The sequence below is a fragment of the Strix uralensis genome, chromosome 3 (assembly GCF_047716275.1).
Source record: "Strix uralensis isolate ZFMK-TIS-50842 chromosome 3, bStrUra1, whole genome shotgun sequence".
NCBI lineage: Eukaryota > Metazoa > Chordata > Aves > Strigiformes > Strigidae > Strix > Strix uralensis.
Window position 1 is genome coordinate 80,578,036 of NC_133974.1, and position 25,908 is coordinate 80,603,943.

The 25,908-nt window shown below is 45.0% G+C and overlaps 1 protein-coding gene across 2 annotated transcripts in view; it reads right to left on the bottom strand.

Annotated features, from left to right (window-relative positions):
• The window catches only part of FRMD1 (FERM domain containing 1), a 43,720-nt gene that overhangs the window by 10,179 nt on the left and 7,633 nt on the right, over positions 1-25,908 (bottom strand). For both annotated transcript variants that reach the window (XM_074863047.1, XM_074863046.1), the window contains exons 2-7: positions 22,976-23,139; positions 16,640-16,730; positions 8,139-8,218; positions 6,006-6,082; positions 4,172-4,358; positions 1,470-1,625 (exon numbers count right to left, since the gene is read on the bottom strand). In XM_074863047.1, coding sequence (XP_074719148.1) covers positions 1,470-1,625; positions 4,172-4,358; positions 6,006-6,082; positions 8,139-8,218; positions 16,640-16,730; positions 22,976-23,071 — 687 coding nt within the window. In that variant the 5' untranslated portion in view covers positions 23,072-23,139. The remainder of the gene's footprint in view (positions 1-1,469; positions 1,626-4,171; positions 4,359-6,005; positions 6,083-8,138; positions 8,219-16,639; positions 16,731-22,975; positions 23,140-25,908) is intronic.

A 25,908-nucleotide genomic window follows, 5' to 3' on the forward strand; every position in this document is an offset into this window, starting at 1 on the left:
GGCAAAGAGCTTCATAAATCAGTACTGGTTTGGACGAGAGATATGGGGCTCAGTGTTGTGTTTTCTTTCAGAGTTCCCAACCTCAGCAGCAGCCATGAGGAGGGTGTAGGACAAAAGAGACTGCTTTTCAAATCTCAGAGCAGCTAGCGCACCGACACTTTCACCTGGCACCCCTGTGCACTCAGTCGTGAGCTTTGTGACCCAGGTGTCACCTAGAAGGATGATATCTCATCACGAGATAACTGTGTCACATGGCAGGAAGAAGAGTACACTGTGTATCAAACACCTATGGAGCAGTGAGCAATGCATAAAATGTAAGTTCAAGTCAGACAGGAATTTGGATATTAAGAGCAACCAATTTCACAGTCCTGGTGCTTTTGGATATAAATTGTATCTATCCAGCCTGCCAGCTGGATTTCTTACATACACATTCAAGTGTAACCAACTCTCTTATGACTGCATCATTAAAAGCATTAGAATCAAAACAGAGAGGACAGAGGAGAGGTAGGGGGAGCATCTATGGTTTGCAAGGAACTGAAACTAAGCCTGGACTACAGACCAAACAGGAACTTATTTCCTCCAGAAAATGCATGTTTCTCCATTAACTAGAGCTGCTAGATCTGGTCAAAAGACAAGGATACCTCCCAGACATGATTCCTACTGAGCACAAACAACAAAGAAGTTTAATTATGAGTCTGACAAAGTGGAGTATCTCTGTTTGGAAAATAAGTCCTAGCCATTTCTAATTGCACAAGCAGGTTTCACTCACCTAAGTGAAACAGAAAGCTTCTCTTTAGTCCTATTTCTAGACCTGAACTATCTTAGCATGTGAAAATGAAGCGCATTATATTTAAGCAGGCTTGGCAAAGGAGTCTAAGACTCAGGGACAAGCAACAATCCAAGAATCCAAAAACTGACATACAGCTGAAAAAACACCAACCACTCTGACAGGGTTGGAGTGGGAGGGGAATAAGAAAGTCAGGATGACTCAGTGACACCTTCAGTTATTACATGGCATTTGTGTGAAAGCTGGCTGACCTCTTGTCACCATTTTAATGTGTAAGCCAGAATGTCTTGCTAACAATTTTTTTTTCCTTTTGTCTTGCTAAATATTTTTTTACTGAGAATGAAGTAGGTCAATGTCAATGTAGCTTCTGGACTGCAACAAAAAAAAGGCTTCTCAGAGATTCCCTGGTGTGAGTCTACTGACAGGCAGGGACACAAATTAAGTTTTGCCACTCCTGTGGCCAGTTTCTTGGCCGAGGAACAAAACTAGCTTCCACCTATACCTGTATATTGGCAACAGATTTGTTTGTGGGGACAGGCCTCATTGGATGAACATTTTAGACTTGTCTGGCCTATCTGAATCAGAGGCAACCATCCCTCAAATAAACAGAAAGTAAAAAATGCAACGGTGCACCCAATTAATGATGGGAGAGAAGTTCAAAATAAGCAGCTCTTTGTTTAACCTTCTGCAGCCTGTAGAAGTGGACGGGCACATCCTCCAGCAGGCAGGACTCCTTAATGAACTTCAGCACTGCTTCCTTAGCGCTCAACCCTTGCTGTTCTTGGTGCATCTCTGGGGCATGTTTCAAGATGTAGTCGCTCCCCCTCTTCGCAATTATCTAAACCACAAGGAAAACAAACAGGTCAGCAACTCTTCAGCAATCCCCATGGGAGGTGGCTGCGATCAACAGCAAAGCAGAGACTGGAGGTGGAGGAGGTTCATATGGTCCCTCAAGATGTTAGTCCACATTCACCTCCACATCCCTGGAGGATTAGCATTTAAAGCAGACCAGATGATACCAATGTCTCCAAACAGATCCCAGATGGCAAAATCATAACAGACCAAGACTAGAGAGGTTGTGTCAGCTCTTTTCATTTTTAAGTACTGGAATTAAGTTTTCCTAACTCTTGGCATCCATAAATGCTTATGGGCAGATAACAATTACTGCTCTGCATGCCAACACAATCAACAGCAACATCTCCAAACACTGCGGAAATGCTAGGTGGTCCTTTTAAGACCAGAAACTGCACATTAGGCTTATTTAGCATTTCCATCCTCAAAGGATAACACTATCTCAAAGGATAACACTATCTCAAGGTATTTTCTTATCTGTCAAGAGTGGTTGGCAGGCACATGGCTTTGCTAAGCAGTAGAAAAACCCACACTGGGCCTTTTGCTCTTGCCCTGTAAGTGCCCAGTTCCCATGCTTGTCCACACGCCCTCTTCGTACAAGGCTATAAGGTAGACTGGTCCCCTCTGGTGCCAGAGTGGCTCCTTCCAGGCTGCGAGCGGCAATGACAGGTAATAGGGGTGTTGGCTGAATTCACTTCACAAAATCCCCCACCATTGGAGGTATTTAAAATTAGATCCCAGCAGGTACTGGAGAACATCCCGCCATGAACAACCTGCCCTGGCTCAAAACAACCAGACCTCATCATCACCCAGTTCCCACTTCCATTTTATATTAAGCCCCTTGTTTACTCTGTTTGGTTACACCTCTGCGCTCCTCTGCATGCCTTGGCAGATCAGTTGCCCTCCCACAAGGAAGGCCAGGCTCAGTGGAGGACATCGATGCCATCAGCTGCGCAATGTCAGCAGAAAGAGACAGGCCAGCTCCACAGTTCAAAGCTGGGTTGATCACCCCAGGGCAGCAGCACCACCACCTCAGTAGCGGGATGCTTGGGGCAGCCCTCGGCCAAACGATCTAGCACAGCACGTGTTGGAGGAAGAGATTGCGTTGGAGGAGATCACTTAGTCTCTCCTCATGGGAGCCCGGGGGCAGGGAGAGAAGCGTCCCCATGCCTGCCAGATTTTCCTCTTTGTAATGATGTAATAAATTACCCACATACTTGCTTGGGGTTGTGGCTCAGCACAGGTGAGCCAGGCTTTGCCTTGGCTTTTGCAATGTTTGCCAGATGAGCAATAGTCTGTGATAAGACTTTTAACTGCCCCAGAAATGGCATGCATGAGACCAACCTTTTCCAGCCCTTCGTTAGCCACCTCCTGCCAGGCACCCCGTAGCAAGGAACAGCATGGGATGAAGGCCTGTTGTCTGGGAGAAAGGCACATTTCTGCGCTGGGACTCGTGCGTAAAGGAGACACTACCAGCCTTGCCTCCTCAGTGCAACCCGTCAGTGCTCTGAATCTTCTCCCCAAAGCAGTGGACAGTGCCACCTTTCAGAGGATGCAACTCGCCTGGGGACAAGCAGCCAACTACCAGAGGCATCTGGGCTTTTTGACAGCTACCCCAAGGTGTGAGCTGGGCTAAAATCCACTGTCACAGCAGAGAAGGGGGCTCCAGAACTAAATCAGGTTGCAGAGGAGGGTCTGTCCAGGTCCCAGGGAACATCCTGCTTCAGCAGACATCATCAGAGCTAGTGATGTGTCTGTGGCCAAGCTAGCTTCCCTTTATATTTAATGGACAATAAAGTGTTTATCAATAGTTTTCTTGACATTTCACCACAAGAGGAGAACTCTCTGCAGGTAACCAGCTCTGTCAGTCTTAGCTAATTTGCCTTCATTTGACAACTAAACCAACTAACCAGGCTAAGCTGTCTGTAAGTATTGAAGGGCACAAGCTGATGTGCACATGCTTATAAACAAACATGTAAACCCATTTCCAGGCCCTCCCCTTTTCTCTTACTGCAGTTGAGCCAGAGATTAATGACAAAGCAAGCACCAGAGGCACTGCACAGCAGTACTACCCCTTAGGGTTTGGGTCTATCCATCCCAGAGGTAAGCATGGCAGAAATAGGAACAAAAGGCAATGACTTGGCTTTGTGGCCCTGAGGTTTTCTGTAGAGCTTAGGTTGTCCAGATCTTGCTGATGTACAACTGCAAACACAACCCTTTAAGCCATAGAAGACTTAAAAACAGCTGCACTGTTGGCATTATTCATTAATTTGATACCACCACATTCCCTTACCAAGGAAGGGTACACACCACCCACCTCACTGATGAGTGAGCCCAGGAGGAACGGGCACCTACATCTGGTGGAAAGAGAGGAGATATGTCCTGAGGGAAATTCAGGGTGATGCTCTCTACCACTCTGCCTGATCACTGCAGTTGGAGTTGGGGAAGTTGCATGGCTGCAGTTAGGTACCACCTTGATATAGCTCCTGCTGCATGCACAATCTGTTGTCAGAAACATCCCCCAAAACTTACCCATTGCGGGAAATAAGCCTGAGGTTCAAAATATCTGCCAGTATGAACCTTCTCCCTGTAATTTCCCAAGTCTGCCTGTAAGCTGTAGGCAGCCAGCAAGAAGTAGATTTCTTCTTTGTGGTTGCACCGAGACATAAGTACTTGCTCTTTGAGATGGCAGTAGTAGAGCTGCCGTGCCACCTTATCACTGCAAGACACAAAGGCAAATTTACTTGAAGAAGAAAAGAAAGTTCAGGCTCAGATAAGGCCCCTCAAACACATCTTCCTTCTGAGAGGAGGGATTAAACTTTGACATCCCTGATGCGTGCCAGTGCCACTCTGATAGTTACGTGTACATAGGGAGCACCAAGCCAAGATCAAGGTCTTTTCCCACTAAGTGTTGTACAAACATGGAAAATGGTAGCTTCTATCTTGAGAAGCATGAGATCTAAGAAGTTAGGGCAGAAGGTAGATGAAAGAAAAATCATGTCACACCTGTTTTGGAGACTGACTACATCAAGCACTTCTGTTTCTCTGGAAAGCCTGTAGCAGTTAGAGTCAACTCCCTTGAATCCCAGTCCTGTTTCTTGTACACCTGTCCTCCTTTCCCCTCTAAACCTGGCACTGCTTTTTCATTTCACCTTGCCTTAGGCTCAAGGTACTTTTCAACAGCTAATTCCCTGCAAGATAGATCAAAAGACACAGGAGCCTTGGGCTTGTTTTTGATTTCTTCCTCAAGCTGCTAAACAAGGATAGTCTGATAAGACATAACTATCACATAGCATTGATAACCCACACTCCCCCTGCTGTAAGAGCTCATGGGAAGCAGGCTGCTGACATGTATGTATAGATAGATGGAGCTGGACACTATGGCCTGCTCATGAAAGTGTGTGTGTATAGTTTGAAGGGGCCATGTAACTACCTCTGCATGGTTCCACAAACCTCTCCCATTACTAGTGCAAGAGGAAGTTGCTTGTGTCACTAAAGGATGTGTACATCAGGGGTGGTAGAACGATATGCAATCTCCCTTTGTACCTAAAAGCAAAACTAAGTAAAAAACACTTAACAGCCAAACAGACTGCAGAAGTAAGACTCCCCTGTATCCAAAATGAAAGACTTATGGAGAGAGAAAAACAAAAAAACACACTAAACTTTGTTCAAGACGAGAATAAATGCCAAAAATTTGGTAAAGATTTTAATCCACCCAAATGATCCCAGCGCTTGGCTTGCCCCAGGGTCACAGCCACGCCAGAAGTGCTGATGCAAATTAACTCTGTCAGTTGCTCATTTTCAACTACCTCATCCTTTGTTCTGTACTGGGAGTGAGGGTGGTAGTGTTTTGAGTGCAGCCCATATTCCATGTGAATGGGCTACAAATGCAAAACTAACTTATGAAGTAATTTCTTTTGTCCATTTACAAAAGTCCATTTCCAGAAGTAGACTGCACAGAGCATTGTTCAGATACAAACACCAGATTCAAAATTATTAGCATGTGCTCTGGAGTATAAATAGCTATTTTTGGTATATTCATCTGATGCTTTGCATACAACCAAAAGACGCAAGCAAAAGAGTGTTAATCGTATTTTGATACTGTCGTCATTCAACCTGCTTTCTAAACACAGATGGAAAAGCAGTCACAATTTTCCTAGGAAAAAGGAGTATGATTCAGGGGGAAAACATTCACGGCTGGGTGAGGAAGTCTGTGAAGGTCTTAAAAAAAAATCAAGCGGATTTTTTTAAGCTTATTTCTGTGAGCTCATAGAGATGAGCTTAACAAAGAAACATTATTTTTCTTGCCTTTTAAGAACACAGCAAATAATATAAAATACAGTAACTACCACAGAAGGGAACTTACCTTATTACTCTTCCATTTTCTACGTAGTATTGTACTCTAAAGAATGCAACAAAAGGAGGGGTGAATTTCTCTGTTCCCTAGAGCAGAGACAGAAGACAAGTTAGATAACACTCAGCATTCAAGATTCCCATTACCGTCTGGTAACGTTCTCTTCTCCCAAGCTTGCTCCCCATGCTGCTTTTCATTTTCTGCTCTTGCCAAGTTTTAGGGGGGATCCGACTGTCTTGGAGGCTCACAACAATAAAGCATCATAAAACATTTAGACAGGCTGAATGGCAAACATCCTAGGGAGGGCAGAAGATTTTGGATGGGGAGGATGAGCAGGTATAAGAGTCCCAGCGTAGCCTGGGGATGCCCAATCTGGCCCAGAGTTACCTGTCTCAGCACCTGGCAGTGCTGCAGACGCATCAGCACAGCAAGTTTAACAGAGCCTCCCTCAAAGCAGCAGGTAAGGTGGTATGGCAGCGTGCCATCCTGGCACGGCTGCGGCGTCTCCAGGGCACACCTAGGAGTAACCAGCCACCGCTGAGCCACACCACATCACTCCGCAGGGACACACGCGCTGCTGCGTTCAGCATTTACTGCCCGAGGCTGAAGCGCACCAGCCTGATATTAACTCCTCGCCTTTTGTTCGGCAGGGCTAATGTTTAGTTATTCACACCTTCCTGCAGCCACAGACCAAAAGGAGACATTGATGTCTGCTTCACACTGAAGATGGCTGTTAGAAGAAAGCCAGCAAGAGTTCTGTTGTTGTTTTAACTAAAGCCTACCTTTCAGACTTATAGGCTTGTTTAAACAGGAGAAAAAAAAAAAAGAAAAAAAGGAACATCTTATCTTACTATCTCTTTCTCCCATCTTTCCTACTTTGCCACTCACTTCTTTAAGGTTCATACAGGTAACTGCACACATGGGCAGTTCCAAGGCTGGTCAGACCCATCTCCCTGGGACAAGGTATGTGGCATGCCATGCACATCTGATGCAGACAGCAACTTCTTGATCATCATGCAAATATTTACATTTTATTTCTAGAACTTGTTCACAGTCACCCTATTTTATCAGCTGGATGGGACTTTCCACCTGAAACCTCTTCATAGGAATAAAATCCCTGTCTGCTAACCCAGTCCAATAGCCTAACTCTTCTCAGACATCAGTACTGCCAATGGCAACTCATTCAGCCTTCTCTGATTCACCTCACACCAGAGGTTTGACACTTAGCCTGACTTAAGAAGTGTTGCAAGAATCCAGCCTCAAAGTAACCACAAGGTTACCCATCCTGAGGTAACCAGAAACACCTGCCTCAGGAAACCCTCACTGGCTGGACACAGCCCTCCACACAACTGATAGCTGTCTTTGAAGTAACCCTTACTAGTCTGGGATAAAAGAGATCCCCAAACCTCACTAGTCATCTGCAAACTTCTCTAAGTAGCAGAAATGTCAAGCGTGCCTACTCTGCAGAAGAAAACCCTTAAGGAAGGTGGAAAAAATTATAACGAGCTAATTAAGATAGCTGAATGTAATTGCATACTATACTTTGTTTTAGACTGTGGCTCCTCTAACAATGACACACACAAACAGGCATTATCATGTCTGAATGACTGGCCCTAAACAATTACATAGGCTTGTCTTTATTTCACACAGCTTTTCCCTCCCTTGACAGGGCAGGCTAGCCTTAAAGAACCAAGACTCTTCTTGAACAACATATCCATCCTCTTGCTCCACTGTCCTTTTGCATGCACTCTGGAAGAGTCACTGCTCCAGCCCTCTCCCTTATATCAGGTTCAAGTCACAAAGGGTCATTTTAGGCTGTTCTGCTTAAGGATAACAACAAAGTCTCCAGACTCTTCATGGGCTTGGCTAGTTCAAAAGGAAGACTGACCAACTGACCCTCTCCACTCCTGTAGCAGCTAAGCAGCAGCCCTGTGGCTACATTGCTCAGGTAAAGTTGTGTAAGGGGCTGTTTTCGGTCTTTTAATGAATTGTACAGCCGTGCACAAGTCACTGCATCTTGCTACTGAATAGCATTCTGCAGACCATCTTCAAGAAATGCTTTATGGACCTGAGTTTAAAAGCTTTCTTTTCACCATGTACTCCAATAGCAAAGCATTAGCCTCCAAAATTAAACATCTGTCTTACTTTGGTTGTCTCTTTCTTCCATTCCTTTGAAAAGTATTTGCTAAGCTTCTGCTCCAGGTCTATAAAGACATATTCATTATCTGAAAGACAAGAGGAAAAAGCATTTAGTGTTAAAGAATTAGAAATTCATGTTCATTAAATACTTCAGTGACTATATAAGTTGTTTCCAAGCAATACACTTTAAAACAAAGCTGACCAGGGAAAAGAGAGGGCAGGGAAAAGAGAGAGGACAGAGTCTCTTAAGTATGTGTGCTACTCCAGACAGTATAGAAGCAAAGTTAGCTGTGCCTTGATGCAAGAAATGCTGAGCTAAAGTTGCCCAAACACCTTAACCAGAAATGCAGAATTCTTGCTTTATAAGCAAGAAGCCACTTACAGAAGGGAAACATCATCTTACCAAGCTGATTGTACTGTCAGTTTAGTGGATTCAGTTTTTTTGTTATTATTGAACAAGCAAGCCCTACCCAACCTTCCACTCCACTATCATGTACCACCATAGTCCAATGTGGCATAAGCAAGAGGACAGAGTCAGGTATTTGACAGGTTTCACCCTCTACATATGAACAGGGTCCTCTGAAATGGTGAGAAGGAGGAAGACCAAACCCAAATGCCCTCCTCAGAAGGTCTGGTGTCTCCTGCTCACACCCAGCTCCTTTCATAGAGCAAAAAGATGAATGAAAAGAAGGGAAACCCAGGCCTGCCTCAAAAGACCAGGACTTACTCTCCACCCAGGTGAGGGTGAACTAGAGACAGCCTGGACAGCATGTTGTATTGAAAGAGCTTTGTGATGTTTTCAAAGCCAGTGTTTTGTAACACTGCTTCCCAATTATCAAATCCAAACAATTCAGCTAGTGAGAGATTTTTCCCTGCGCCTTCTCAAGTCTCTCAAAAAAAGACCTGACAAGTGTTTCAGGCTTCAGCAGCCAGGCCAGCTGAGCACATTCACCTGACCAGTCCCTCTACTCTTTGGTCTTACCCGGGGAAGTGTTTTGACAGGTGACATAAGTGCCAAGTTGAAGAGCTTGTTCCTTAGTCATGAAAGGAGAAGGAAAAAAGGGGGGGGGGAAAGGAAAAAACAAAGAAAAAAGAAAAAGAACTCTTCACAAAACAACCTTCTGCCCCTGAAGACCAGCCCAGAATCCCAAGCTTTGGCTTTTGCTTTCTAATGTCAAACCAAAAAAAAAAGGAAGGGGAGCACAGAGGTGATTTCTTTCCAATGGAAATTTACAACCAAATGAGAGCCTGCACTTGGGTCTGTACAGCAGATGAAGAACTGCCAGAGGCCAATGTAGCAGCAGGCATGCAAGGGGGCTGTGAGCTACCTCGCAGCCTCTTCCCAGAGCATTCCAGCTCCTTACAGGGGCAGATACAGCAAATACTTCCTTTGCAAGCTTTTAAAAAACAAGCAAGCAAAACAACCCCCTATCACCACCTCCTTCAGCTCCCAGCTCAAGTGAGAGAAACCACACCTGGTGCTAACCAGAATTGGTCCACACACCACACTAACAGGAAGCTTGTGAAAAATACCAGTAATATTGGATACAAATAAAGAGAACAATCCCCAAAAAGTCCTGTTTCCATCCCTGTAGTCTTCCCTGCATTGTACTGATTACAGCTGTAATTTTAATACACTACAACGTTTACCACGTTGCTTGACGTGTCACGTATATATACAACACAATATTTAATAGCACTGTTGAAACTGCTGTACAGAAATTATGAAAATTTTAGTGGTGGGAATTAAAGTGCTGCTCCTCCCCAGCGCAGCCCAGCATCCTCCCCATCCTACCTCCTGTGCAAGAATGCAGCGCTGCATTCCTGCCTTAATGAAGTTAATATTGCTGGAATGTCAACCAGCAGTGTAAGCCATCTACAAAAACAAAGAGGTATTTCCCTCCCCAGCCCTACATGAGTTGTGGAGGGGTTTTTTTTCCTTAAACTGGATTAGTAGTGAAACTTAGCAATCTTTTGCCAGATGCTAAAACTGTCTCGGGTTTGAAAACAAGCATCTCTAACAGAGATGAGGGCACCAAACTGCAGCACCTCAGAGCAGTGCTGTAAAGGACTGTATAAAAATGCACAAATGGCTGCCTTTCCAGGGAAGAATGTGTCTGACCCGTGGATCCAAACAGGGATGGATACTCAGCAGGTACAAACTGTCATTGCTTCACTGGCCTCAGCTGAATGACAACAACTGAGAAGTACTAAGAAGCTGGCTCAGAAGCATGCACACATGTAAATACACACACATCCACCAGCAGCTATGGACACTGTGTTCGTGAATCTTGTCTCAGTGCTGGCAGTGAGCTTAAAAATATATCACATCAGCTTCTCATAAGGTTCTCTTATGTATGTGCATACAGATACCAGACCTGGCACAACACACCAGTGCACTGCACTGCAATCCCAAGAAATGCATCTGGGCAGCCAGCTAGCTTGCAGTAATGTATTTTAAACATTTCTTCCAATTTCAGCTTTTAAGAGCCCTAAAATGAAACGGGAAGTTTGTGCTGTAAAAATCTTGCTTCAAATTAAGCAGCCACCAGAAATGCAAACATTCAAGCACTCCTACTCTTCAAAATTAGCTTAGCACATTTACATATTTAGGTAAATATAGGATGTGTGTTGTTGAAAAAAAAAAAAAAAAACAAACCAAAAGAAAGGGCCAGGTCTCCAGTCAGGAAAAGGTGACAGTTCCAGTGAGTGATGCAGATTTACAATAGGCATTATTTACACTGCAGGGAAAACTGGAATAGAAAATTATGGCTGTAATACAGGGTCAAGTCAGTTCTGAGTCATTGTTACTCTGAAAGCCATTATTTTGCATTAACCAGTGCCTCACCTTTCATAAAAAATGAAATGGGAAGTTCGCTGCGGAAAAGCTAAGTAATGGTGAATGCCAATAACCTGTTCTCCTCCTGTGCCCATTTCGGACTAGGAACACTGAAAAATTCCACAGAGGCAAGTCCTGTCCTACCAAGAGACAGAGCTCAGGCCCCATTGGCAGCCAGGAATGTCCCATTAGCTCCTTTGGTTGAGTCAAGTATACTTTAATATTATAACTATTTAGACAGTCCAGAAGATTAGGATTCAAATAAAATATGAATTAGTGCAAAGCCAAGCTTCCACATAGCAAGCATTTTCTGCCTTAAAGAGAAGGGGCTATAGTGCTTAACTTCTCCCAGATGCTGCAAGAAGCCTCATGGCAACACCACTATTTCTCTTGAGAGGCAACAGGAGACTGGGAGCAGAATAGAGGGATGCTGGGGTGAGAGCAGAGCTGAAGCTTAAAAAAAAAAAAAAAACAGTGCTCAAAAATACCTCACAACACATGGTGTAGACCTCACATAACCTGTTTAGCTTCCCTGAATACCAGCATGGATTTTTTTTGTTTGTTGAAGAAAAGACAGCTACATACTCCTTTTGAATGTGGAGCACCCCAAGCTTCCAAGTGCTGGTGGCCTGGGACCATCACTATCCACATGGCATCTGCTCCCACCACCTCTACATAACTTTTCGATGCTCCTGGTGTCACCGTTCAAGTCAAAAGAAAGAAACCTCGTCCACCTCTCAGCACCTGGTTGATTAGTTTACTAAGGGGTCTAGAAGAACTTTGTTCAGGATAACCTTGTATTTTCAGCTTTAGCTGCAAAGTACATGTATCCCAAGGGAAGAAGGAAAGTACCACAACAGAGGCTGGAAGCATAGCAAGGGAGGTCCTGTCTGAAGTTGCTTTACCTGGGATGGACAGAAGAATGAAAGGAGGCAATATCAAGATGCCCAAGGTTGTGTGGCTGTTAGGGACTGTTGAGGTCTGACTGAGATAAAGGCTCAGTCATTCCTGACAATGGATAAGTACTGCAGGAATTTTATGTTGGCATCTTACAGTTAGCAACAAGGCATGCCCAGGCAAAGATCTTTGGACTTTTGGCAGTGTCACAGGGGATTCTTCTACCCAAGAAGAGCTGCAGTACCATTTCCAGTGCTGCTCATCCAGGAGCAAACAAACCCCTTGCAATTCTCAGGTAGGAGAAAACTTGGCTGGATGTTGTAGTGATGCTGATAGAAAAACAACTGACAGCAGGTACAGGCAAAATAATGTCTTCCTAGGAAGAGACCATGCAAGTACTTGCAAAGAGTACTATAAACTTTTTGAACATCTGAACCCCTGCAATTCCCTCTAGGTGGCACATTTCTGCACATGTTCTTACATTGCATTTAACTCATTTGAGGTATCAGAGTCATTATAACAGAGCTGTATCTCAGGTTAGAATAAGAAGAAATTCGTAAGGGAGATGCAACTATCCAAGCAGATTTAAGGGAGGAGAGGCAGAAGCTGGGGAAAGCAGATAGTGGCGAAGGATTGGGGGTGTAGAAATCATCAGAGAGTATTTTGGAGAACTCCTGTTGTCATCTGTCTTCTTAAGAGACCCTTTGTTATAATAGATACCCATGTAATATAACATGGTAGCGTGTTCCATCCATGAACTTCAGTAATGGAGAATACACAGATGCGGAAGAGTTAACTGGAGACAGAGTGGTCTTGGCAGAGTTAACCACCAAGTTCCTTGCTAAGCGTGTGCTGAGGCATGGGTCTGGCAAGGTGAACAGCCATAGCTGTAATAACTGAAGGATGATCCTTGAGGCAGGGGAATCCTTGAGGCAGGGGAGCTGAAGCAAAGGGGTTTGGTTTTGTTAGAAAGCCAGTCTAAGAAATTGATAAGAGGACACAGCGACAGCAGCAGGGTGTAGGAGCTGCAGGCTTGCTCCTTCCCAATCAAAGGCTTCCACCTCCTTGGGTCAAACAAGGTTTGCTCCTGGAAAGGAGAAGCCCAAGACTGGGGGTTGAAGAGATCTGGGTTATAACAACAAAGAAGGCCTGGCTGTTCTTTGTCTGCTGACAATCAGTTTTGTTTTAGAAGACTGAATTGTTATCAGAAAGTATGCAGCAACACCAGACCGAAACCTCCCGCAGGGCACTAGATAAGGTTGACCCTGCAGGAGGAGCTGCAATGTAAGACCCAGCTGCTGAAGCCTATGGAGCCATCTTGAACCTGGCAGGATTGCAGGGTTTTTCACTGAGCAAACTATGAGGAAAAAAAAAATGCCCTTTAGCAGCAGCAGCATGCAAGGTATAGCCTGCTTGATGATCCACGACAAACCTAGAAGAGCAACATGTCCCAAGCTTTGTGCCAGTGTGGCCTCCTATTAACATACACTCCTGAACTCAATTTTCAAAGTGATCAACTTCTTATAGACACAAGCTTTTTTCCCCCCCAAATACAGTTGGTTGAAATAGTTTTCATCTTGAGAATAAAAAAAGCTCAGGGGGTGAAAAATTCTGTCCTGCCACCATTAGTGTTACCTTAAATCCTGAAGCTTGCTCTCAGCATCTGTAACAGTCAGAAGTGAAGGCAATGAATTTAGGCAATGAATGCTGGAAGACACACTCCAAGACCCACAGTTTAGATCTCACAGCATTCATGGTTTGCAGTTTGCATGGTACTTTGTGGTGCTGTTTTCATTTTTGCCACACTTAGGGGTTAAACTTCTGTTTATGATTAAGGAGCCCAACCTCTCCCCCTCACACACATACTACGAGACCAGCAGAGCATTAGTGTATCTGTACAACGTCTTGCAGGTCAAACGGGCTCTTAATCCAGATAATCCAGCCAGTGTGATTGGTTACAGTTACAGTAGAAATCCTTTAATTTTCATTCTCTTGCCACTGCTGACAGTCAGGGTTTTGTTGACAAATTAGCAGCAAGGTAATGGATGCAGGTAGATTAGAATACCTTGGTCTGCATGTAGCAGCACCAGACTGACAAAAATAAATACTCATTAAGAAACAGGGAAATATATCCTTATTAAAACAGGGCAGTTGTTTCATAAAAAATTAGATCTTAGAGCTGCAGCACTGAGAGGTGAAACCATGATGCAGAAGAGGAATAGTTTGGTGCGAAACACACAGGCTTCCTCTCCAGTTTGTAGACATCCAGCCCACCCTCGCCCTGCAGACCAGCCCCCGGCCTTCCCTTCACAGCCTCTGCAGGACATACACTGACTTGCTGCCTGCCCAAGGCAACTGACTTAAGTACCCACAAGACAACCCTGGGCAATGCAAAACTTACCCAGGCCTCCCTACAACCTGACCAGACTGCTCTTTCTTGAGATGATAGCTTGCTGTGAAACCAAAAATTCCTGAAAAGCAGACAGTGCCTTAAAGGCTAATTCCAAATGCCAGAGATGGAGAGTGCTACATCTGCAATAGAAGCAAGAGCTCACTTACCACTGGCAGCAAGGAAGATGATCACCAGTCTGTTGGCCAAAACAAGGTGGGGGGAAATCAAATTGGGGAACAGAAAGCAAAAGACTTCATTTGCTACAGCTCTACAGTAACAAACCTGGAGCTATTTTAAAAACAACATAAAGAAAACCCTAAAACCCACCCCACAAGACTCCAGTCAGCAGCTTACTGGACTTTCACAGTTGAAAGTTAGGGACCAGAGAAGCAATAACAAGTAGACCAGGTTTGCTCCCTCTCTCGAGGGTGGGCTGCAGCCTCCCTGGTGGCTACGGCCATTCAGGCTGAGAATCTCACTGCTGATGCTTCTCTGTTGTCTGGCCCCACAGATTCTTAAACAGAGGCACAAACGAAAATAAATCTCCTCCTCATCCAAAATCCTGACACCTGCCTGGGTGGCAGAGGGAGACGGCTGTCAGGAGGAGCCAGGGTGAGCACAAGGAGCCTTCAATTAAGCAGCTTTACAAACAGCTACAGCAAGCAGGAGTAAGGAACGGTCAGGAAAACAAAACAAAAAGAAAGCACAACAAAAGTCCAGGCTACTGGGCTCCTGCGACTCTTTTCCTTAAGATTTTTCTAAGACTTTTGTGAAGAATTAGCTGCTCTAAAAAGGAAGAACACTTTTGTGAAGTGAAAAGAAAATTGTTTATGTTTAAAGCTATGGGCAATATACCTTAAGGTCTAGTCAACAGAGCTTTATTACGCTTTTTGGGTTCGGGTAGTTACACTGCATTTCCAACAGGCTGAAAGGCATCTACCACAATAGGGTATTTTGGGGCCAGAGCCCCTGTGGTTGACAGGGGGAAGGAAACTGCTCCACACAAAAGGTGGGAGGGAAGAAAAAAGCAGGGTGGGAAACAGAAAATATTAAACAAGAGAGATATGAAGGGGAAAAAAGAAAGTGAAACAAACACAAGAGAACAGGAGAAGAGCACCTAATTCAAAGAAAACAGGAATGAAATTGTCCTGTCTTGCAGGGGAGGACAGGAGCTCCAATTTCACCCAAGACATCCTGCAAGTGGAATAGGCAAAAACTGGTGTTATAAAAAGGCGGTGGAGGTGGGGACTCACAGAAACACAGTCGATTTGTGAAAAAAGTTAAAAACATTCAGGTCTTCCTCACATTAAAAAAAAACCCTGCACTGACTTAAATGCACAGATATATTTGTTAGCTACTGGTTTAGTTACATTGATGGAATCTCTTCGAGACTCTACAAACCTTATGGAGATAAACAGCTTACACCGGTCTTAGTTTGAGTGCTGCGCTCAAAAAAAGCAGTTCATAGACAATGAAAGCAGAAAGGAAATGAGAGGAGCAATCTTAAAAGAAACTATTTTATCCCACATACTCACAAGGAGGCAAAAGAAACTTTATTTAAAGGACTCATAAAAGACTATTCCCATTTCAGTGAAACAATATCTAGACTTGCAGTAGTAAATATCAATACACCTGAGAAAAATTTTGGAGGGAAGAAAAGTCCTTTCCACACTTTTGGACATGTGGGGAGGCAGGATAAGGAGGACAACAGATCCATTTCTAATTACCAAGAGTTGAGGTGGGGTGGGGTGTGCCAATGCACACACCATCCCAGAAATTGAATATCTCATATCAGTTTGCTCTGTTAAGGCATCATCTTACACTGCTCCCTGGTCATTACTAAGCCATAGGACCAAGCAGTCTGGACTTCAACCCACAGACTAAGAAATTTTGTATTTCCCATGTCGTATTTCAAAACCCAGTGTCCCCCCTCCATGCATTCAGTCCCCTCAAACCATTTGAGTTTCCTCCCCCTGGTGCCACATTCTTTTCGTGTGACTTCAGAAGATAAGTAACACTTTCAGCCCCAAAGTCCTTTTAAAATTCACCTCCTGTTCAACTACTGACAGTTTTGAATTCAGTGACAAATATGTTGGCTAGCAACTCAGCTACAGGAGAGAAAGAAAACCCCACAAAGAGGTGGCACATAAGAACAAAGGAGCAGAACAAAAGCCCCCCCTTCTCCCAATTTGTCTGCCCACATACCAAAGATCAAAAGAGCTCCGAGAAGCCTGTGCATAATCTACATACTTTGTGACCTTATTACAATCAAATTCCCCGCAGGCACGGCCGCTGTGTATATATGCACACACTGTAAATACACAAGCGGGTCTGTGGACGTTTGCCAAGTCATTTGCTCCATGCATTGAGTTTGCTTACTTTTAACAATGCTGAGGCCAAAGAAGTGAGGCTCTTTAATCTTCACTAAATCACAAACTTGCTGAAAGAGCTCCTGTCCAGTGGCTTTGACCTGAAAGAAACAATCAATCCAACATTACAGATGGCTCACACACCTGGATGGAGCCATTCTCCTTCTTTACATTGGCCAAAACATTTTTGGGTACCATAGCAAAAAAAACCAACAACCATCACCCCCACAGAAAAAGCTTTGTTTTCAGTATTACTGCTATTATCACAGATTAATAATCAACGTATCATTATCCTTTCTTCACAGTGCAAAGTAGCTCAGCTCAGTAAGACATGAATTTAAAGTTTTCTATCTATTGGCATCTTTGTACAAGACTGGAGCGCTGCTGGAGTCCTAGTTTTGTGCAGTACTGACCTGGCTATTTATAGGTGCTCTTACAAAAAGTGCGTTTGTAATTACAGAAATGAAAATACTACTCTCTTGCAGATTATTTTTCTTTTTTGAGAGGTTAAGAGAAATAACAAAACCAAAAACTTTCATTCAGGAGAACTAGAAACAAAAGTATAGAAACAAACCCAAGACTGCATGGTTTGAGTAGAAATAGCTTGTGGGTTAAAGATAAGGTTGCTCAGTACCCCACACAGAAGAGCTTTTTCTGTCCCCTGCTGACTTCTGGTCACACAGCAATTAACATCTTCATCTTCCGAAGCTGTCACCAATGGCCTATAAGCTCCTGCCCATTTCCATGCCACACTGAGACCCTTACCCCCCATAATGCTGTGCGTGCACTGAGGAAGCACTGGGAAAGTAGGACTGCCAGCATATGCTCCTGCAGGGAACAGAAGCTGGGTAGTATTTGCAAGCACAGCACAGGACAAGCTCAGCTCAGCCCTCAGTGCTACCAGCTGCAAAATAGTCCAGAACCTCTGAGTTTGGTTATGCTGCTGCTGCTGGACCATGCCAATTAGCACCAACAGCCTTCCCGAGGGGTGACAGTGCAGTGCTACCTTCACAGCAGCAAAGATGATGGGGCAGAAGTCAACTACTAAACTCTCCAACAAACTAATCACTGCCATCAAACTCATCGCCACCATTCTTTCTTCAAATCCTTTTCGTACAGGCATCCTACAGAAACCAGCTGCGCTCCCCTCCCTGCCCCAGGACGTACCATGTCACTAGACATGGACAATGGGAAACTGGAGGTCATTTAAGTACTCATTTTCTTCTACTTGACAAGGCATCACTAGTCAGCCACTCACTACTGCTTTATCAGGAGCTTTGAAGCCTGCGCTACACCAATACACACATGCATGTGCATGTATGTGCTTTGGGAGGGGAGAAGGTAGTGCACAGTTCTGGTAAGACCCAAAACCACACCTGGGTCTTATTATCACAGAATGGTTTGGGTTGAGAAGGGATCTTAAAAATCGTCTAGTTCCAAGCCCCCTGCCATGGGCAGGGACACCTTCCACTAGATCAGGTTGCTCAAAGCCTCATCCAGCCTGGCCTGAACACTTCCAGGGAGGCCTCCATGTGAGACTGCACCCTTACAGTCTCACACCTAAATACAGTATTTGCTCAGCTTCCAAGAACATGCAGTTGGAAGGGAAAGTTGAGCATGGATCTGTCTCCCTTCTCAAGGATGCAAGCTCTGAGTATGTTCTCCTACTTGGGAAGTACTCGCTAAGGAAGAAGTGACTTACTCCAGCCAGAATGGTTATATGCATACAAGAGTCTCTGGCAACACAGGACTTTTACACATGTAAAAGCTATATGATTAGATTAATTTTGTAAGTGGCATGCTTTCACACCTAAGGGAAGAAAAACCTGCTTTAAGATGCTTAGTTCTAGGGAACTGAGCACTTCAGTGTTTTGTGACACTCAGCTATAAATCAGCAATTTAATCAGATTTCTTGCACAGAAAGTACGTGAGCTACCACCTTCTCCATTCTCCTTTTGGCACTTCCTTTCTGTATCAAGTTTTACTCCCAGCCTTCAAGGCTATGCAATACTGATTACACTTGAAACTGCTGTTCCCTCCTCCTGCCTTCCACTCTGCTCAAAGCAACCAACATTTTCCTTTGCATTTTTAATCTGTGCACTTCTCTTTGGCCTTTCCTCCCTTTGCATATGGTTCCTGTGCCAAGCTCTATCCCAGACACGCCATGAATCATTCCCTCCCCTGATACTCAGCTTTGTCCCATGTCAGACTCAGGGCTTCTTTACACATGAAATTTTGTCCAAAGTGAAGCTGAGTGCAAGTTTATAAAAGGTAACTGCTACTCCAGGGTCATTCTGTGTGCAAAATATTCACACGTATTGGTTGTCTCTATCCTTCTTGGTCCATATGCTTTAAAACATCAGCTCTCCTGCTCACAGAACAACTGCAAGACTTCAGACCTCTGCCTGCCATTCACCAACACACAGGACCTCACCAGACTTCCTCCCCTCCAAAAATTTCTGCTCACACTCCCACTCAACATCTGCTGTGGCTGCTTCTGAACTACCAAACACAGGTAGGGTGGCTGCTGCCCTGCTCCCCTTGTTGGCAGCCAGACCTTCACTACCATAGGTCTCTCCTTTATTCAGCTGCTACCACTCCAGAAAATTTTCAGAAACCAAGTCATAAAAACTAGTTGATATTGATCAACAGGTTCAAAACTATGAGGGAGATAAGACACAATGCTGGCAGATAAACAAAACTGAACAAACTGGATACAATTCCAAGATCTTTGGTGCAACTGATGCAATTTTTAGTTGCATCATTCTCACTCACAGCCTGCTTAAGCTCCCTGGCGCTCATACCCCATCTCCCCACTGGGGCTGCCTGCAGCAAGGCAGATTGCTTTGCTCTGTGCTCTGATGTCCCTTCTCCCCAGAAGAAACCTCCCACTTCGCCTCACTGTCCTCCAGGTGGCTGGTGAGCTCCTCACGTTCACAGTTGGTCCTGGGAAGACAAGTTTTCCTCATTGCCATCCCCTCAAATTCATCTATACATCCAGAAAGATGGACACCGAAGTTAGTTAAAAGATACCCAGTTATGGGGGAACAGACTTTAAAATGGCTCCTGCTCTTCTCTTCAACAGCACTATCTGTGAAGGGCATAAGACAAATCCATTTTAAAGAGCAGGCTTCAATCTACATGTGACCACATAAAACACATATAGGTAAACTCTTATCTGGAAGGGTGGAATTTATATGGGAGGGGGGGAGAAAGGAATTACCTGCATAAACACTGTGCTTATCATGGGAAGGATCTATAATTTATTCTGCTGGAAGGATAACCATTCCTACCTACCTCACTGAGCTACAAGCTTGTTTAGTATTTGCATTCCACACTGAAGAGGTTAAAAGGCTTTGGAAATCTTAAGTAGTGGCATTATTATTCTAATAAATACACAAAGTATCACCTGTGGTTGTGCTAATTAAATTTGGGTTCTACCAACATCACTAGAAAATTGCCTTGATGTTACTTTAAAAAAAAAATCTCTGCAGCTGCAAAATCTTAATTTTTGTTGTTTTGAAGGGGTGTTGTGGTAAAGACAGAAGCCAAATGAAAAGCTGGTTTTGGTGACTTGCCCAGCTGTAACAGGTCATGTTTCACTCTCTATGCAATTAGGACACAACTGTGTGTTGAGGTTTCATGTTTTGCCCAGGCAGCTATTCCCTTTCACACGCAGGCATCTCCACATACTTATTTTCCCAGCTTCCCAGCCACCAAAGCAAGAGGCAGCAGAAATGAGGAAGGAAAACATCTTTAAAAGTGCTACTGAGGGGTACTGTGTCAGGGACCCCTCCACAGGACAAGGCAGCGATGCTCAAGGTGCCCTGACACTTTGAAGGGGCAGCAGGCGGGAACGGGGAGGACACGGCACCTTCCCTCCATCCCTGCCAGTGACCAATGCAAAAGACCATTTCTTATGATTATTAAATACCTTGGAGGTATTTAAAAGTCACATAGATGTGGCACTGAGGGACATGGTTTAGTGGTGGACTTGGCAGTGTTAGGTTTATGGTTGGACTCAATGATCTTAAGGGCCTTTTCCAACCTAAATGCTTTTACGATAAACTGCAGGTATCCAGGATTTACCATATGGTCTAAGAGCTGCCTAAACTTAATACTGTGGAACATGACCCAGTGGTGGAGGAACAGCCATGTGTCCAGCTCAGGGATCCGCACAGCAAGGAGCGGTGATGGCATGAGCCCTGCCAGCATGCTGCCCTCCTGCACACCAGTCTGCACCTTCCCCATGGCAAGGCGGGCTCTGCTGTCTTGGACCTTTAGCCTCCCTGATAAAAGCTATAAGAAGGTGAGATGTAGGGTCAGCCACAACAGACCATTACCCAGGCCCGCTCACCTGCCACCAAGAACTCAACTAAATCATCATTTTGTGGTTTGCACAAAAGCCAGCAGACTGCAAAAGCCTTCTGGGTTGGTAGATGGGCTGGGTTTGAACCACAGAATCGTCTAGGTTGGAAAAGACCTTGAAGATCACCCAGTCCAACCATTAACCTAACACTGACAGTTCCCAACTACACCATATCCCTCAGCGCTATGTCAACGCGACTCTTAAACACCTCCAGGGATGGGGACTCCACCACCTCCCTGGGCAGTCCATTCCAACGCCCAACAACCCGTTCTGTAAAGAAATGCTTCCTAATATCCAGTCTAAACCTTCCCTGGTGCAACTTGAGGCCATTCCCTCTTGTCCTATCGCTTATTACTTGGTTAAAGAGACTCATCCCCAGCTCTCTGCAACCTCCTTCCAGGTAGCTGTAGAGGGCGATGAGGTCTCCCCTCAGCCTCCTCTTCTCCAGACTAAACAACCCCCGTTCCCTCAGCCGCTCCCCATAAGACCTGTGCTCCAGACCCTTCACCAGCTTCGTTGCCCTTCTTTGGACACACTCGAGTAATTCAATGTCCTTTTTGTAGTGAGGGGCCCAAAACTGAACACAGTAATCGAGGTGCAGCCTCACCAGTGCCGAGTACAGGGGTAAGATCACTTCCCTGTCCCTGCTGGCCACGCTATTGCTGATACAAGCCAGGATGCCATTGGCCTTCTTGGCCACCTGGGCACACTGCTGGCTCATGTTCAGCCGGCTGTCAATCAACACCCCCAGGTCCCTCTCTGACTGGCAGCTCTCCAGCCACTCCTCCCCAAGCCTGTAGCGCTGCTGGGGGTTGTTGTGGCCCAAGTGCAGCACCTGGCATTTGGCCTTATTGAAACTCCTACAGTTGGCCTTAGCCCATCGCTCCAGCCTGTCCAGATCTCTCTGCAGAGCCTCCCTACCCTCGAGCAGATCAACACTCCCACCCAACTTGGTGTCATCTGCAAATTTACGGAGGGTAACCTACAAGCAGAGCACCCCAGATTTTGGTGTTAAAGCCTTGTTCCATCCAGCCTTTGTGGCTGTTTCATTTAAGGATGCCACACTTAAGCACAGCAGGTAGGAAAATTCCTACATGGATTTTGAAGATTAGCATGCATAGTTTCAAAAACCACCGTTTCAATTAAGTGCTTAAAATAACAGTTCACCTCAACTGTCTTCTCCCCCTCCCCATCCCAGAGGGGTAAAAAAAAAAAAAAAACAAACCAAAGCAAAACCTCCCCAGCCCACACGAGTGCACACACACGCTCACAAGAGAGCACTTATCTTTGAGGCTAGCTTGTTGTCTGAACGTGAAGTGCCTCTGTCGGCTCAGTTTCTCAGAAGTTCAAGGAGCAGCCGGTGTTGCACAAAGAGGCACTGCACCATGGTGGACACCGTGCCACACTGGGCTGCCAGCTGATCTGTCTCTGCCATCACTTGCACACACACACTTGGGCATTGAAGCGGTGATCAAAGAACTTAAGTGACTTACCTCTAGTTTTTGTGTGTACAAGTGCTCAAATGAGGGAAAAACCCCCCACCCTCAATGGCTGTTTATTCTGCCTTAGAGTCTTTGAAGGGATCTGCAGACTATCAAAACCAGAAATAGATAAAACCCCAGAGCAAATGGTCATGTGTTAGGCACACTTGCTAAGTCATCAAGGCATTTCAGGTTCAGTTTTTTAAAAATTGCTGGATTATCAGTGGCAAAAATACTCTGAGAATAAAAAAGAAAAAACAACAGGAAAAGAGCAGAGGGGATCCCCCTGTCCAAAAACACAACCGGTACTTTTAAGGAACTCTGCAAATGAGTTGAAGCTGCCCAATTAGAAAATGAAGCACCAATTACCCTAAGCTGGCTAATAGCCTTTCGGTCAGCAGACCAGCACCAGGCTTTTCGGAGAACAATGGGAGCTAACAAAATAGAATTGCAGCCGTGATGCATCGACCTCCTAGCCTCCCTCCCAGCCACTCACCCCAACGACCAGGCTGAGCTGCTCCCGTGTGGGCAGGAAGACGCAGACGCTCCGGCTCTCCAGCTGCATCCTGCCCACCAGCAGCGCCCTGCTCATGGTGGGCAGCTCTGTGGGACTGGGGTCTTTTCTCCGGGTGGGCGTCAGGCTCCCTTCATCCCATGCACCTGTCGAGAAGGTGACAGCATCAGTGCCATGCTCCTGCCGGTGCTGGGAGCAGCCCACAGCACACGTTTAAAAAAAAAGAACCACATTCATCATTTTGCAGCACCACGGTCAACATTTCCACCAGCATCACAGCACAAACTGGGCAGAGTCGACCTTTAAATAGCTTGTGAGTCCCAGGAGAGCACCATAAAACAATCAGGTCTCCCTAGAATAACAAACCAGACTCAAGGTTTTGAGTTGGACGTAAGTGGTAAGGCAGGTGACACCATGGACTGCTTCCAAAAAATGCCCATGAGAGAGAGGGGAGCACCCCGTCCTTCAACCAGGTACCTCGCTCTGGCCCAAAGTGGAGATTTCAGTGAGCCATCAGCAGGTATGTGTCAGTGCAGAGGACTTCATCTGAGCTGTCTTACCCCTCACCCCACCGCTGCCCCAAATGCTGTATACCTCAGCTCAAAGGAAGAGGTGGAAACACATAAACTCACAAGGCTGAGCCACTGTCTCATACTTCTTGTGAGACAAGCACTGCCAGTCTCCACCCAAGGGTTGAGCCCAAGCTGCACAAGCATCTTGGAGCTGAAGTTACGGTAACAACAGAAATAAGAGACAGAAATTCAGTTCACACTCAAAAGCACAGTAGCCAACATCATCTTCACATTATAGCTAGGTTAGATACAGTTTCCTCAGCAACTTGTGACATTTTTTTTACTGCCCTCTCCGGCTCCAATGCTCTCCAGGGCAAGGATGCGTTCTGTGGCACCTGACGAATCCAGCAAGAAGGGGAGAGGCTCCTTGAGGGTGAGTTAGGGATAAACACCGGCAGAGACCTGAACCAGCAAGATACCAACTGCTCCATCCCCGTGCAAGATGATGCAAGTCAAACCCTGGCTTTCCCGAACAAAGTCCCCCCTGGCGTGACTCGTCTCCACCAGCAACACCCGAACACTCATCACCAATGCAGCAACAGAGGTGCTGCTGGCTGATGTCTGCCCGCAAAGCGCCCCAGGCCCCAGGGACGGGCATAACCCCCAGCAAGGGCAGCCAAACACAGGGGCTCTGGCAGTGCTACGCTCTCCCACCACCCACAGCACTGCTCACCTTCAGGGGACAGGCTGTGAAGGGATGTGTGGGCTCATCCTTCACCCTCCAAAATGGATTCAATGACAAGGGATCATAAGCAGCAAGGAAGCACGTCATGCTATGCTAACACATGACATACACACGTATGTATGTACATGTCCATGTGTGCATTACATATAAGTTTTAAAAGCATTTGGTATTTAAAATCATGCTTGTCCTGTTTCAGGGGAAAAATATGTCGGAATCACACTCATGCGTGGGAGATGGGAAAAGCAAACCGTCACGGATAAAACAAACTACACTACAGAAAAAAGAACTTGGATTTACCCCTCTCCCTTCAATTCCATGCTCAAACATCATTTTTTTTAAAAAATCAAGTACAAACATGATCTACAAGTACAAAAGTGGTTCCATGCACCTCCTTCCCTGAGCAGGCATATACAATGCTTCCTAATAAAGCATTTTTTGATACAAGTTATGAGACAGAAGTACGCAAAAATTGCATTTGTTGTATTAATGAAAAGAGGGCTTTAGTACTTTTTTTTCAAAATCAGAATTTAATTAAACAAGAACTAGGATTTTTAAAAAGGAGATTGCTCTAAATTACAAGCAAGCAGGAAAAGCACATTTGATTTCTTGGAACAGGTGAAAGCTTCTATTAAATGAAATATTAAGATAAAAACTCTGATTTATCGTGTCTTATCAACATAATTATACTGATGAGCTCTCTTAGGCTCCAGGCTACACACTACTAACAGCTGTATATAAATTACAGATGTCTACAGAATGACTTGAGGGCAACGGGTCACCACTGTTATTGCCAGCTGATGTCATATGCACCATAAACTTTATCAACAGCATAAAGACCTCAGAGCATGAGCTCAAGCTTTCCAACATAAAGAGGTTTGTCTTAATTGTCAAACCACTGCACTGGCCAGTACACATTCCCACTCCGAGGGGAGATCACGTCCAAAGACGTTCATGTGGCTCGTAACAGAACTGACAATAGGACAAAGAAGCGACCATGAAATCTATAGAATATTGCGTGCATGTGTTTAACTGAAGAAACTGAATCCCACTTCTCCATAGTCTCTATAAAACAAAGCTTCTGGAAAGCTTTTCCTCTGGTCTCACACCTGCTTTGTCCATTTGAATTTTTAAGAGAACAACTGTGGACCCTGGGAGCCAGGAAGTGAGAAAGGAGGGGGGAGAAAGTGTTTTTCTTCTTATGTTTTAAAACAAACGAGGTTGTGGACCCCGCCACAGCAGGTAAGAGGTTAAAGAAGCCATATCCTTAATCTGAAGGGGGAGGTTAAACACGAGCCCAGCTCAGCCTTCTTTTCTTTAGAGGTATGTTGGGATGTGATAAAACATTAATCATTAACTTGCTAGTACTGCATGTTTACACCTTTTTAAAAAAAAAAAAGTTGTGAGCCAAGAATAACTGCCCAATGAAAACAAGTGGCCAGAAGGAATGCTCTTACTTAAAGATACACTATTTCAGACTGCCCATATGCCATTCTTTTGTTTACCACAGATTCCAACCTCTTAACCTCAATTAAACCCTAAAAGCTCTAGCAAATGCACTGCAGATGAATTAATAAAAGCTGAAGTCAATCATCAGCCTCTGGGACACCCTACAGGTTGTTTTTGTTGGGGTGGGTTGTTTTTGTGTTGTTTTGGTTTTT